Here is a 15,802-nt window from a genome sequence, read left to right as displayed (position 1 = left end):
CATTAGCAGTCCTAATGTACTTTGAAATGCAGGTGTTTTACTTGTAATGGGGTATCATTTCGCAGTGTGGCACTGTTCTTTCAGCTCGTTCCGCTGTCTCCCTCAGATGCTGCCGAGTCTAATCTCCAATTAAAACAGAGCAACAACAGAGGGAGCCATTGCTTTCTGTATTGGAAACAATTTTCTTGACAATTGTTGCAGCAGCCTGGCTTCACTGTAGCATATCTCTAATTCACAACCCTACAGAGGGACCCACCTCCACATCGCTCTCTCTTTCTCTCGCTCTCTTGGAAGGAGGGGGAGGAGAGCGAGCGCAGTTTGAGTTGCGCTCGCCGCTCTACGCCAGCCAGAGGTGTGTTTCGGCTCCACACTCTGTATCTCTGCGTAGCAGCACCCAACCATGCAGCCAGCCTGAGTGCCATGTCCAACAGCTGTGTTGGCAAAGGGTTACCGCTCATCTGAAGGGAAGGTAGCGTCTTGCTTTGAGGAGGACAGAAGATAAAAGAAGACTGACCAGTTGCAGAGAGAGAGAGAGAGGGGGGGATATAACTGAAAGCCCCCTCCTCGCCTCACTAAACAGAGCAAAAACGGAAGGCTTTGGAGTATTCAATTTTTTCTTTCGTTTTATATTTTTCTTATTCCTCATCGCAGTGCTGGGAGGTGCTTCATCTTTTCATATAGTCTCTCTCTCCGTCATTTGCCTCCTCATCTATTTCTCCATCTACCTGGTGTACAATTTCTTATATTTATGAGTGAGATAGAGGGGAAAGAAGGGAATTTTGTTTTTCCAATTTTTTTTGCCCTTTCTTTCTCCCTCTTCACTCTTCCTTCTTCTCTTTTCACCAAACCATATCATTCCTGTCATTCCCTCCTTTGCATTTCACATCAAAATGCTGCTCGTCAGGTCATCATACCCCATCCTACGCCTCTTTCTGTGTCTAAAGTCTGATGATTAATGATCTTGGATGATTTTTTTTTCAAAGACAACTAAAAAACTCCTCATGAATGACTATTTTTCCCCCCCTTTTCCTTCTCTTTTGGTCCCCTCCACACCCATTTCTTTTGCATCACACTCTTGCGGGATTCTTAATTGTTACTCTAGGTAGGTTCAATATCGTTTAGTGTCTGTCTATCTGTCTGTCTGTGTGTATTTGTGTGTGCTTTACGTATACATAAAACACACATTAACACACACATGCACTCGCACACTAAACTACGCCTAAAGGATGAGCGTTCAGTGAGTCGATATCGGTCTGGTCTCGCATCCTTCTCCTCATCTGTCCTCATCATCATGGCCAAGTGCGCCCATTTTTAATTGTTGTCTTTGAGAAATCTTTTTTTTTTATCTGTACACATGTCATGATTTAATAATAAAAAAAAATCTTTATATATATTTATTTGATTAGTAACACATTTGAAATGGAAAAAAATGAGTTTGCAGTCTCACTGGTGTAATTTTATTGACTTTGACAGCCGAATTTTGGCAAAGTTTGGGATATTTGTCCTAAAAGGGATGATATTCTTTTCACATGATCTGCTGAGCTGCATTCAAAGTTTGGCGCTAATGGCCATCTCAAGTCATTAATAGTGTATCCCATTTCATGCTTGATTTTGTGCTTATTTTGATTCTGCCAGTCCATCAGCAGCCATTAGTACTTTTACTGCCTCCCTGCCCCTTCCCATCCCACACACACACACACACACACACACACACACACACACACACACACACACACACACACCAACGCACACAGACACACAATCTTCCCTCTTCAGCATGTTTTCAGTTTTCCTCCCTCTTTCACCCAAATCTCTCCATTTTCTTTTATTCCCCGCTTTCATTCTCACTCCCTTTCGGGCCAACAGAGACCGGTTACCATTAGCTGGATGTTGATCAGTGGATTCAGCGGGTAATTCCTCGCTGTGGATTTAAGGTGTAATAGACAGCAGGTCTTTAGATAGAGACAGACTGATAGACAGATTAAAATAGGTAGAACTTCACGCGCCATTTCATCACTACCTTCCTCTTTTCCTCTGTCACATTTGTCCCCTTTCCCTCTGTGTTTTGTTTGATGCTACGTCTCTACTTCTCACCGCCACACCTTTTTTGGGAGAGCTGCTTTAAAGCGTTACCACTGCTAGTCTATTCTCAATTAGCCCATATACACATGGACATTTAACTGAAAATTGCCTGTGCACTCAGCCGTAAGGTGAAAAATTTTGCCTACTAGCATAGGCCCACACCAGCTACTTTAGTCTCACCGCCCACCCCCTTCTTATGGACTGATAAAGAGGCTTAATGAATCCCTCTTTCTTGATTGTTCTGAGAGTGGGATGTCGTCATGAAGGAATATGAAGGACCGCTCGTTTTGCTCTGTCTTTGCTTTTGTGTCTCAACTCTGCTCCTCTGTAAAACATCTCCACTACAGTCTATAAATTATGTGTTACAGAAAAGAGTTAATTAGGTGAGTAGTGAATTAATAAAGCACTCACTTCTTCTTTGCAAGTGAGCGTATGCACATGCATGAAAAGAAGGTGTGTACCCTAAATACGTGTGCAAGAGCACAGCTGACGGAGCAAGAGTGTGCATGCGTTTGTGTACATTCGGAAGTCTGCATGAAGCTGGTGGAAATGTATTCTGCATGAACTTTCATCTGCAGGTGATGGCTGTTTTTGTATTTTCCACCACAGTTGCTTGCACGGTTTCACCTTTCGTCGTCGCTCTGTGACTAATTGGTTGTTTATCCACTTAAAAAAAAAAGTCTGTATAATTGAGATTACATCTCCAAGAATTTCACACTCTCACACGTTCAGCTGCATTTCGGAGCACAAAATATCCCTCACTCATGCACTATTTCTAACGCGCAGAATGAAGCTTATACCAGGTGACTCACTCAGTTAGTCCAGTGCAGCGTGCAGGTGCATGGATTTACATCTGTTCATTACTATTCTCTCATTCCTTATTGTGCGCCTGAGCTGGTGGAGGTGCGTTAGCCAGTGCCAAACTGATGTCATCCTCCTCCTGCGTTACCTTTCTTCTTCTTGTTTCCTCCCCAGTGGGTCTGCGACAGATCGTTGACAGTGAATAAATCACAGACCTAATATCACTCATACACCAGCTTTGCTCTAATTGACTCTTCAGCAGGACTTTATTGAGTACAGTGCACACTAAAGGCGATGCAAAAGACTGTATGCTGGGAATTAGGCTATAAAGTCCCATTTCAAATTAAAATGGTTAGGTAAATAATACTAATATTTAACAAAGTTAGGAACTGCTTCACAGGAAGAAATTTATAAGCTTTAAAAAAAAACTCCTGGAAAAAAAAAGAAAGGCAAATAATGAAAAATAAAAGAACATTGCTACCTTTTAAACATCCATGAAAGCTTTTCCATAAAAATGTTTTAAGAAGAGATTTAAAAGACAGTAAAGAAGTTCCCTTTTTGACCTCAAAGGTCGGACTGTGCCACAGTTTGGCAGCTCTGACAGCAAACACCTGCTGACCTTTGTCTACTAGCAGAAACTTTGGGATAACCAGCAGATCGCCCTGTAAACGCCCTGCCCTATGTAACAGGTTAATAAGCCCTTAATGTGCTTCAGATGAAAGATGTATGATCAGTGAGATTTTAAAATCAATACAAAGTGAGAATTTGCCTGTACTCAAGTAATGTGTTTATATTCTTGATGCCAGTTAGCTGTTAAAAAGTAAAAACAGAATAAATATCCTAAAAATGATTAAAATGCACCATTAGACAAAAGAGAGCAAAAGTGAACTGAGTCTGTAGGTAAGAATAACTACAGGATAACAATAACTAAATAATAAGAGTCACACCTTTTAATGATCTCCTATTAATTTAATCTGTTTTGTGTCAGTATGAAAACAGTTTCTAGGCATTTCTCATAAGCAGCTGTAAAATAGAACATGATTTTTAGGCAGTCTTCATACATGATGTTGGACTTTCTCTATATAGACCAAAGTACTGGACCACATATTACACCAGCCAGTTGGTCATAGAAGCCAAAGCCATGAAGCTCCCGGCGCACAGTTTTTGTGCTGATGTTAATGAGTGTTGGCGACTTTTACGCACTGCTCTGTAACCTGGCACGGTCTAAGTCCTAAAGCCTTCACCTTTGCAATAATATATCTAACAGCTGATTGTGGGATATCTAGGAGGGATGAAATTTTAAAAACTGACAAAGTTTCCATGCTATCACAGTACCACGCTCAAACTCGGAGAGCTCGTTTAAAATTCTTTCACATATGTTTGTACAGGCAGGCTGGCCATGTGCTTGATTTAAACATCAGTGGCAACTGGGCTGAAAACACCTGAATTCAGATGTGTGGTTCAATACTTTGGTCCGTTAATGCTGTACATGAAAAACACAAAATCACCATTTAAAAACAAACTAATTTCACATGCCATAAAACAAGTAATCAGTTAGCCGCTGTTCATTTTGAGTAATATTGAGTTACGTATACATAACCATAAAAGCATTCACATTTACATCCATAAAATGGCTCTCTGGGATTGCATAATTCAATATTTTGAGAAGCTGTTGGTTCATAGCGAGGATACTAAATGAATAAACAAATAAGCCTTGTCCAGTTGTTTAATGCAAAAGGTTTATGTAAGGATGTACCGCATTATTCTACGAGTCAAGCCATCAGAATCATATTAATGCCACTATGAGAGTCAGAGATAATTAGAAGGAGTCAGAGAGAAAGATGGATTTTTGTAAATAAAATTTGTTGAATGAATAATTCATTTCACTGCCAGACGGGATTAAAATTCTACACATGCACATATCCTCTGACAGTTTTCCTAAGGGCTAAACTCTGTGTACCTACATATCCTGCATCTACTTCAAGATGCAATAAATACGCACATGTTGCCAGAAATAGGCATATCCTATCTTATGAGCGTGTGCCAGTAAAGATCTGTTAAAGGATGAAAAACTAGACATAGCATACATTAGTCAGGCTACAGCTTAGATATTTTTAATACTGATGGATCATTACATCATTTTATACCACCACAAGGGAACTTAGTGATTTGAGACCGCGACCATGTGCAATGAACTTGCAGGTTTCTTGCCTTTGTAATGGTTATGCATAGATGGGGACCAGTTACTGTCCTCGATGCATCAAGACAGAGTTAGTCTGCTATTAGTCTGTAAATTAATAAGGTCAAATTGGGAATTTGACCTTATTAATGTGCAACATGTTTGTGATCAGTTGACTGTGATGAATCTCAAATGCGCAGCTATCTGCATACACAGCAATGCACATTAACTCCTTACATTCAGAGTTGAGCTCTAACCTCAGAGAGATAAAACAGAAATTTAAAAATTCCTCCGCAAACTGTGGTGGGCTGCGAATCTTTGGAGACAGGTTGCCTCCGCAGTCACCTTTCAATCTAAAGTGGTTGCCCAGATGATGAGGATGTTGCGTGCTCGATGTTTGGGTGACCTTGTCTTTGGTTGCAACTGGGAACCGCTGATTTTTCCAGGTCACAAGCTGGTGGTCATCTAATGTGACCAAGCCATCACAGAGCACGAGACTGATGCGCTGCAGCAACTGTGGTCCTTAGTGGAGCTTTTACACGATACACAAAAACATTTTGCAATTTTGAATTGCAGTCCGTTAAAACTTAATCAGTGTTTTGAAGTTTGTCAATGGTGGCCGGTGAATCTTATTCAATTTTTTTATGCGATGTCCGACTCAGAGTGAGGAAAAACCATTTAATTCAGCTTACAAACCAAATGTAACATTCATTTAATATATGAATGTACAATTAATGCCAACATTAAAAAGAAGTCCACGTAGTTCTGTATAAAAAAACAACTCACCGTGAACATTTAACTATGATTTCTAACACTTCTTAAACACTTCCTTGTAAAAAATAACTTACTTTCAAAGTTATTTGTACATATTAAGTAAAATGTTCCTGTAGTGTGTAAATAATAATTAGTTGCTCTGCTTGTTCTTTCGTAGAATAATGCACAGTGCTGTTAATTTCCTCCCATAAATGTTTCATGTCTCTAACAGCCTAGGCTTTATCCGTTCCCGCTGTTTTAAAAAGCAAGCACGGAAAGCTAAATAATGCATCTGCATGGCTGCATCCAACTTTTGCTGCACCAGTTAGAAGTCCTGCGTATATACTGTGTTTTTCAACCTGCTGTCTGATGATGACGTCCACTTGTTTTTTACTTGTACCTTCTTCTCCCCTTTAAGACACCACGTAGGAGTCCAAAAGATCAGCTGACGATGATTTAGGGTCGAATTAAAATCCACAACCTGAGTCACAATGCTGCGCCCAAATTTAGCCTAGCCTCAATACAAAGCCTGTCACTTCGACTCTTTAATCTCCACCTTCTGTGTTCTCTCTCCCTGATTTTGTTCTTGATTGTATCTCTGCCACTTTGGCCTTTCTTTCAAAGTTTGGTCCCTCTATGCCACTACTCTTAGTCCACTTGCAGAATAAGTTACGCCTCTAGTAGTTCGCCCAAAGAGCGTTGTCCTAGATACCTCAAAGCCAATCCTGCTTTTTATTTTTATATTTTTATGCATAGAAACAATAGCAAAATCAACAAAATAGATAAAGGTAAAGGCATGCAATATCTGAAGCTTATAATCTGCATGACAATGTCGCTGTTTAATGAATGCAGGACAGGACAAGCAGAAAGACAGAGCTCTCTGGTTCAAAAGAACTTTAGCCCTAATTTTATTTTCACCATTGATGCAAACGACAGGGAGGTAATACAGAGAGAGAGAGAGACAGAGAGCTGCCTGGCATGAGGAGAGAGCCCAAACAACCAGATCACACTTTTTTAACTTAAATGACCCTGATAGTGTTGAGAATTTAAGCTGTCATCCCTGAAAGGATATCATCTTTCAGTAATGTATGCAGATGTATGTCTTCAGACTCATGGGAAAGACAAAGTAGGGGTGATTTGCAGGCTTTTTATCCCTGAGACTGGTTTAGATCATTAAGGTTAGGAAAGTTTGGATTTATTTATTTCCTGAAGCAGGCTGGATGATTCCTGTGATCAGCTGTTCATGTGCCAAATTACATCACAATTAAAAACACACCTTTCAGATTTTCATGTATTTTGAAACTGGGGTTGTTTTTTGTTTGGATACCTTGAAAATGGCGCTGTCTCTAAAGCACTTTAGGTCAGCTTCTGTTGTTTAAATATGCTATAAATAAAATAGACGTGACAGTCAACATAAAAAGGTTTAAACATTTTTCATACTGCATGTCTGAGGTCTATTTTTTCAACACAATTCAATTAGAGGATAGAAACAAAGTATCGATCCTATTGTGCTAATATCGGTCCGACACCAATACCAGCGTTGTTATCAATACTGTCGATATTTGAGTTGATCCTCCCACCTTTAGCCTACGCTGCTTTACTCTGTCGGCCCTGGAAGATCTGTGTAAAAACAGGGAACAAACAAGTTTAAAAACAATCATTTAATTTGCACATAGATTTAAGGATTCTGCACATTTGAAAAACAATAAATTGATCAAAAATCAATAATGACACTTTTAACCATGAAGGGGAATCACACCAGAGACTTTTTAAGCTTAAAGTCAAAAGTACTGTCCTGCTCCCATAAAACTCCCAGAAGCCCATTGAATTCTTTACAACAGCCACTTGTTTTGTGCGCTGACCTGAGCACATAGTGGAATAAATATCTATAGCTATAAAATAGAGTCTTGAGGATTTCAGTCACACTCTACTAGCCAACTCCTGTTTTTGAATATTTTAAATTCAGCATTTGCTTTTTAAGCTGTCTTCTTCATGCCTATCCCCACTGGTGTAATGTGCATCATGTGACATGTGATAAATTGAGGGCTGCAATTCTGAAATAATCAGACATAAACAATCGCAATCTGAAACAGTAACAGATGAAAACCAGGATGTGGATGTATAATCTCCTAGTGTGCTCTGTGTTGGTATATATTCTGGCAGAAGAAAGTAAATTTTTTAGCATATCTTTCCAAAAAATCGTACCTAAAAAAATCAGTGTTGCATTGATTCATTAATTTAATAACGAGCCTTAAAGCCAGCGTGTTTATTGAGTACAGGCAGACCTTATAAAGGCCTGAGAAGGAAAAAAAACTACCAAAAGTATCTCCTGTGAAAAAAACAACAACAACAATGTAACAACATTCAGCACATTCAGATTGCAGTGAAAGGGGCATGTAGACACAGCGGCTTGACGGAGTTAAGCCTTGACCTCAGAGGCAATTGACTTGTGTACACAGTGGCTTTCAGCCTTCACCAACAACACTTCATCCGCAGCCTTACTCGGCCATCTGACTCTTTCCTTGTCTCTTTCAGACGAGGAGCGGGCCGGCAAGCCGAGGATCATGACTGGCTAAATTAAGCAAAGGCACAGAGCGACAGAAGAAGGAATAGAGGGAAGCAGGAGAAGAAGAAAAAGACGAAGAGTACGCGCACATATACACACACTGCTGCTCATCTCCTCATCTCCACGGCAACAGTATTCACACACTTGCAGACTTGAGGAAGGAGACCTGCATCACCAACTTTGGAGGAAGAGGAAAGACAATCAGATGGAAAAAGACGAATGAAAGTCCGCCCGTTCGACACTCTCCGTTCGCCATAATTCGGCTTTTCTTCCCCATAAGAGTGCTGACATTTTGAGTTGATGATCCATTTTTAAATTCCTCTAAAACGCTCAGTGAAAAGCATTTTTTCAGCCAGTTTGGATCTGGTTCTTTGCAGATTAGACTTTTTGTTCTTGGTTTTTTAAACCTTCCTGCTCTCCCCCTCCCCACCACCACCACCACCACTACCCCCTCACACTGATAACAGCCCAAGCGTCACCCCTCTCCACCCATCAAGCACAACTCTGCTCATCCCTCAGCCTGCTAGACCTCACTTTTCAGCCCTCCGCGTGTGCCTTCGTCTGTCCACCATCCCTTCATCCGAGGCTATGAGAGGAGGAGTCGAATCCCAGATCACTCCATCATGCCAGTTCTGAAGAGTAGAGAGGAGATCCGGGCTGGCAATGTTCAAGGTAGGCCAGTGATTTAAGTAATTGGGGCTGTGCATATGTGTCCATGGGTATCGCTTAAAACTTCACCCCAAATTACATCTTTGATAAGCCGGGGAATCAGAAAATGGTGAATAAAATCTCTATCGCAGCAGCTCAGCGGAGTCTAAGGTGACACACACAAATATAAACGACGTGCAATTTAAAATGACATTTAGCAGCCATGCAAATGCAGATTCTTTCTATTTCAGAGGCTGCAAATGGGTGGCATTTCCCACTGAAAATTGACTTAGATTGCCTTGTTTTTCTCACATTTCACAGCTTTTACTACTTTAATCAACTTAATGAACTTTCACATGTACTGTAACATCTGAAACGCTGCCACCACTGTGACCGCTGATATCCGGCAGTTGCGATTAACTCAACCCTTATTTAACCTTCTTAGAAACTGCCCTCGTTCATGATAATTTCAGGTCATGTAAACTACGAGAGGAGGTGGAAATAATGGCTTAATGGCTGCTTTGTGAAATATGAAGGATTTCCTTCATGGTTTGATCGGGTCAAACTAAATGTATTTTTCCGTATAGTTAAAAAAAAAAGGTCTGATAATAAAACACTGCACATTTTTCATGCAGTTTAAATAAATCTTCAGTTCTATTCATGCACATTGCTTAACAAAAGGCCTGTTTTAGAGGGTAAGTCACTTTCTTTGGCCATGTTTATTTTCAGTAAGAGTGAGCAATCACAAGAAACAGAAGAAACAAAACATTTATAGTGCAAAAGAAAAAAAAGTACAAATTGCGTGTGTGTGGGGTTTTTTTTGTTTTTGTCACTTGTTCTTTCTCGTGGTGCCTTGTGAGGGAGCTCGGTGTCGAGATAAGGGATAACGAGACACTAGCTTCAATAAGCACATCAAAACGAGGAGTTGTGCCGCTTTACGAGGGAAAACAGGTCTAGACAATAGTGACTGCATAAAGCAACAGAGTGGAGGAAGCTGGAGCCGATTTTATTGCTGAGCTCGTGCTCCTGGCAGCCGCTCAGGAGTTCGACCGATGAAAGGCATATTTAAAAGTTGGAGGGGCGCAGAAAGACAATGGAACGAGGTGTCTGAGAGGAGCGGTGACAAAGGGTGCAAGTAAAATAAGCCTTTAAAGGAGAATTTGCATGGCTTTCATTAGCAACAGAGCGCACCGTTAGATCAGGGGAAAGTGCGTTCGTGTCTTCCTCGACAGTTTTGAAACAGAATATGTGCAAAATCCTTTGTTCTGTCACTGCGTCCGGCTCCTGCCAGCAGAGCAGCTCTAGGATTTGTCTCCTGGTGGCATCGCGGATTAGATTCTTGGCCGGATTGGTGTTTAGCAACGGGTGAGGCCAGTTTACGCTCCCAAATCTTTGAACTAATTTGCGCTCGCCGGCTCACAGGAGTCTGATGTAACTATCTGATTATGATGCACGTCTTTGCCGAAGCGTGACTTGGAGGAGGTGTGACAGCTGGTGTGTCCCTCCCTCGCAAAACACAACAGCTTCAACAATGTACCGGCTGTATTCTGCTCACTTATTAACATATGCTGTTCAGGCTCCGCGGTGTCCAAATTCCTGCCCACAGTATTTCAATCAAAACTTCGTTTTCCATTTCAACACTCTGATTTTCCGTTATGATGACAGCGAGCAGGAGAGGGGTTAAGGCGTGGCAGACAAAAAAGAAAAAGGAAGAAAAACAGGCAAAGATCCAGGCGCAGGCGCCAAATCCTGAGGGAGCTTCACTGACACTGGATGAAGGAGGCAGCTTTGTAGACAGATGTACCTCGGAGTGCATAAGCAGCAAGGCCTTGGAGGGGTGTGCGTTGTTGTTGCGCCGCTGTGATGCTGCGTGTTTTTCCGGAGGGCGGGTTGGGCAGAGAGGATTACTGGATCTGAGCACTGGCTCTCTTGTCAGGCGGGAAGCGTGGCCCTTGGTTTGATCGGTGAACCGTGAACGGAGTGGCAGCAGTGAACTGCCATGACTGTACCGAGCCGAGATGTTGATGCTGGAGCTCAGAGACAGCCGGCTGAGTCAGTTTTGGACGCGAGCCTCATGTGACCAGCTTTACAAATGTTGATTGAGTCGTCGAAGGATTACAGGTGCTGAGCAGCCTGGTGTTTATTGTTTACCCAGAGCCAGAGAGAGAGAGAGGGAGAGGCAGAAGTGCAAAGCAGCTAAGGTGCAGAAATTCCTCATCCACCCATGCATTTGTGGGGTTCTTCCTTCGTGTATAATGATAAAAAAAAAAAACCCTCTGAAAAGATGCTCTTCACTCAGTCGCCAGTTCACAGCTGAAATCTGGATTCTTCCATGTGTATCCTGTTCGGTATTTTTTTTTCTGCTTCCATGCTTCCAATTAGTTTGCCTGGCACGCAGGTCCTCACAGCATCTTACTGTGTTAATATTTCAGGTAAATACAACAGTCCCGCCTGAAGGTAGAACTGACGCAACACCTAACAGCTCTGACACCTTATTAGAAACCAGATTGAACAGATAAGACGTGCTGCCACGTTATCAGTTTGAATGCATTTCAGTGCAGCCCCCTTCCACCGTGCTTATCGACGACCGGTGGGCTGACGAACGACAGCTTTAGATCCAAGTTTCATCAACTTTGAAACCAACAATTTAACATTCACACTCACTCCACGCAGCGGTTGACCCGCTCAGTGCAGGTGAGAAACCCTCAGAGCGTAGCCATGTGAATTTCTAATAGTAATTGTGCCTCCTCTCTTGAGATGACGGCCAGCTTTTCACTTCACCTTCAAGTGAGGCCCTTCAGAGCTGATTAGGTAGGACGACATGTAGCGAAAGCTCTTTAGTCTGACTTTCCTTCTAAATTACGCTGTAGGAGTAACATTGTTCTGTTTTGGTTGCGGCACCTCTGCTCGCTCGCTTGATCGACGGTACGAGTAGCTGTACGGGAGTTGCCTTTTTACGGTCAACAAACAGCCTAATTTTTCATTGTTATGCAGAGCGACTGGTTCCTCGCGTCATCTCTCAGGTGATTTGTTGTTCCTTTTATTTATTCGTCAGAATTTGTAAAGTCCCTGGGCCGACCCACTGAGCAATTTCCCGGTGATTAGGTGTCTAAATGGTAGACAAACAGTGAGGTTAAAATTGCTTTTTGTTGGTGTAAAAGTGATGTCAAACTCACACCCAGCTGCAGTTTTGTCATCGCATCAAAAAGAAATCTTGCAACAGGGAACAAAGAGAGAGAAGCTTAGGTGAGACTCATGTCTGTGACACATGAACTGTGAAGTCATACTTTCTAATATTTAGCACACAGCAGGCTACTGCTAAAAAACACTTCAGCGTGTCTTAGGTGAGGGTGCTGCTTGCATCGAGTACAGGAGGCAAGAATCAGAATGCTCTTCTACTAAAAATTATTTGGAAATAATTTTAGGTAAATAAGCCAAACTGGATGAGCTACTCGGCTGTCACGCAGGTTCCTTCAGAGCTGCCTTAATTTTTTATGGCACAGATTCAAATAAGTGCTCAGAGAGTTTGAGCCATGTTGACACGATAGCATCTCACAGTTACTGCAGATGTGTCAGCCGCACCATGATGTGAATCTCCCACTTCACCAATTCCCAAAGGTGGTCTACTGAACTGTGATCTGGTGAGATGATTTGAGCCTTGTGACACGATGCTTTCCTGCTGGAATCAGCGATCAGAAGATGAGTGCACTGTGGTCACAAAGGTTTGGACATGGTCAGCAACAGTACGCAGGCAGGCTGTGGCGTTTAAATGATGCTCAGTTGGTACTAAAGGGCCCAAAGGTATGCCGAGAAATTAGACGACCTGACAGCAGGCGATGCCGAGTGAACAGCAGCCTCACTTTCTGTTCATGGGGGACAGGAATGACACCCGGTCTTCTGCTGCTGTAGCACATCTCCTTCAAGGTCTGACAGGTTTCAGAGATGCTCTTCAGCATACCTTGGTTGCAACAAGTGGTTATTTAAGTTCCTGTTTCTATCAGCTCAAATCCATTCTCTAGCAAACAAGAGAAATATATACAAATATGAGAGAAAACAAGAGACATTGTCACCCCATAATAAGAACCCATTGTGTTGAGGTTCTGATTATATGCGCTGTCAACCAGATGTTACGTTTACATCCAATAAATTTCATTTATTGGTCTTTATCAGCGCATATAAGCTCTTAGCCCAGAAACCATCTGGCTGTGAGAATCAGCTTTTAGATAACCAGCTATTTCACATCTTTATCGAGCATCTTTTGATATTTACGGCTGCATTGGTGTTACATCATTTGTAATGCCTGGCCTAACCTGTGCTACATCTAGCTTTGGCAACATAAAATGGCAATTTAAATGTGTTTGCCACAACATACGGGGTTCATATTTATACGTGTTTGTGTGGCATGTAAATTAAGCGATGAATAATTAAACTGCCCGGGCCAAAAGTGGTCTGTATTTAGCTGGAGAAATAGCATAGCAATAGAAAACAATGGCATCCCAGCGTAGAACTTTGTCATTTGGACAATCAGTTGCACTTTTATACAATTTACATGATAAAAAAAATAAAAGATAGATTAAAATGGTGATCGGTGGTTCGTACAGACAGTGTGATAACACAAAGTGTAAACGCAATCTCATTTTTATTAGAGAGTGAGAGAAACCCAAGATGCCTCTTCTACCTCTCCTCTTCAGTACCTAGTCATGTGTGACTGCGAGAGAAGGAGGAAGAGCTAAGAATAGAGAAAAGGGGGCCCGATGCTGTGATGCCGCCGCTACCCACGTTCTGTAACTGAGCGTGCTCTCGACACCATTTCTGCTGGCCTGTTTGTGCAGGCTCTGCTCACCATATACACTGCAGCTACCTCAGTGGAAATACTTTTCTTTTCGTCAAGGTATCAGATGCAGAAGTTCAGCTAGAAATGGCTCTTTCATCCTTCCTGTGTTCGATAATAACACGATCTGACTGTCACACATGGAGAGATTTAATCAGAAACAGTCACTCTTTATGTCATGCCAAGGGGAGCCTGTTTGAAGCTCCTCCACCGACAGGCAGGGACTAGAGCGAGAGGCTTTTTTAATCGGTTTTCTTTTTAAAACACAGATAGAAGAGACTGAAACAAAAGACAAGATCTGGCACCGAGGGCCGAGGTGCAGAGACAAGTAGAACTGATGGAGGGTTAGATAGCAGAATAAGATTGAGTCGTATTTGATGATATTGTCCTCAAAAGGCTCACAAGAAAGAGACACCGGGACTCCCGAGAAATCACGTTGTGCAGATGACTTCGCTAAGAGGGGATTATAAGGCGATAATTATGTTTTCAAAGAGGGAGATGATGAAAGATAGAGAAGGAACAAATATATTAGAATCAAAAGAAGAAATAGGTTTGTGTGATGGCACTCATCAGAACAAAAAACTTGCTGCCAGATGGCTAATTTATTTACAGATATGCTAGAAACACCACCTGCTGGATAAGAAAGTAACATAGTTTCCATCTTCTGTAAGGTAAAATCAGGATTTTACTGCAGGGCCTGCTGTGCCGTGCCGTCTTGTTTATATTTAGCAGTGTTAACAGCAGGTGGTATCTACTTGCCAAACCTGTTCAAAGTGTCAGTGAATCTGTCTCCATTTGACCCTCAGTGGGGGCAACTTGTCAATTAATTAGCCGTGACTTGAGACCGAGAGTGGGTTTGAAGCGCAGACAGCTGCAGGAATGAGGAGGAAAATGCCCCCGCTCAAATACAGAGCCGAACAAGAAGCAGCGAGATGTACTTATTGGGGAAGGAGCTGCGGCTGTCAGCGTTTTTTCTTCTTCTTCTCCCTTTAATGAAGCTGTGGAACAGGTGATCAGTGAGACAGAGAGGAGGATTAAAGGTAGAGTTAACCTCTCGGGAGGGTAAACTGGAAGGTGAGCGCTTCTGCGAGATTTAGGTCTAAGTGTAGGAGTGTGTGTGAGCCAAGCGCAGAGGGCAGATCACATCCTCAGTGTATAAAAGATTTCAATTTGCCCCTCCCGACATTTGTTGCAATCAGTCATCAAATGCCTCCAAGAGCTGAAAGAAAGCTCTCACATTAATATTCAAACTAGAAAACGCACTGATGTTTCCTGAAAACCTCCAGCAACAGCAGCCGTGCACGCCTGCGATGCACTCACAGGTGAACTTCACGGGTAAAACACTGACCTGATGTTATGATTCACTGAAGAGAACATTGGAGATCCAAGTGCAGGGCTCCGGAGGCCAAATAATTCAACAAAAAAACCCCCAAAACAATCTTTTAGCATTCATTACATACTTTTATTTAACCAGGAAGCCCCATTAAGCTGAGATTTCCTGACAAAGCGAAACATGGCCAAGGTAGCAGCCATACAAACGCAATACATTTTACAAATGCCACAGATACAACATAAAATGCAAGCTCTACAACATGATATACAATACACAAATACCCGCAACAAAGAAACACAAGTTGCCTTTCTGGAAAAAACCACAAGTCTCTTCACCACATCCTGTGTGATGCTTTTAAATTCAGCAATAGAGTTTTTCCCACATCTGTTGAAACCCTCAGCCCATCAAAAACCATCCATTTGGATGAGAATAGCAGGAAAATATTGGAGCTGAGACATAACAAAGGCTCAGAAGTAAACTGGAAGTACACCCAGTATCGCTTTACAGATACTATTTTTTATTTAAAACCAGTTTCCTGTTTCCTGAGAGTTTTCAGTGAAGGCCAACCCAAATGATGGAGAATGTACTGGTGGAAAGGTTTTTAACAGA

At 42.0% G+C, this 15,802-nt stretch overlaps 1 protein-coding gene across 8 annotated transcripts in view; it reads left to right on the top strand.

The window, feature by feature from the left end:
• Positions 1–235: 235 nt before the first annotated feature.
• grin2bb (glutamate receptor, ionotropic, N-methyl D-aspartate 2B, genome duplicate b) overlaps positions 236–15,802 on the top strand; it is a 130,651-nt gene continuing 115,084 nt past the window's right edge. The window contains exons 1-3 of one of the 8 annotated variants that reach the window (XM_005946664.3): positions 236–660; positions 2,451–2,465; positions 8,351–9,053. In XM_005946664.3, coding sequence (XP_005946726.1) covers positions 9,045–9,053 — 9 coding nt within the window. In that variant the 5' untranslated portion in view covers positions 236–660; positions 2,451–2,465; positions 8,351–9,044. Of the gene's footprint in view, positions 1,103–2,450; positions 2,466–8,350; positions 9,054–15,802 lie in introns of all 8 variants that reach the window. The other 7 variants (XM_014329028.2, XM_042213792.1, XM_005946666.3 and 4 more) reach the window with 7 other exon arrangements.

The sequence above is a fragment of the Haplochromis burtoni genome, unplaced genomic scaffold (genome assembly GCF_018398535.1).
Source record: "Haplochromis burtoni strain Fernald_Lab_line unplaced genomic scaffold, NCSU_Asbu1 Contig_481, whole genome shotgun sequence".
Lineage (NCBI taxonomy): Eukaryota > Metazoa > Chordata > Actinopteri > Cichliformes > Cichlidae > Haplochromis > Haplochromis burtoni.
Note: the sequence above shows the minus strand (reverse complement) of the source record. Positions and strands in the feature narration are given on the sequence as shown.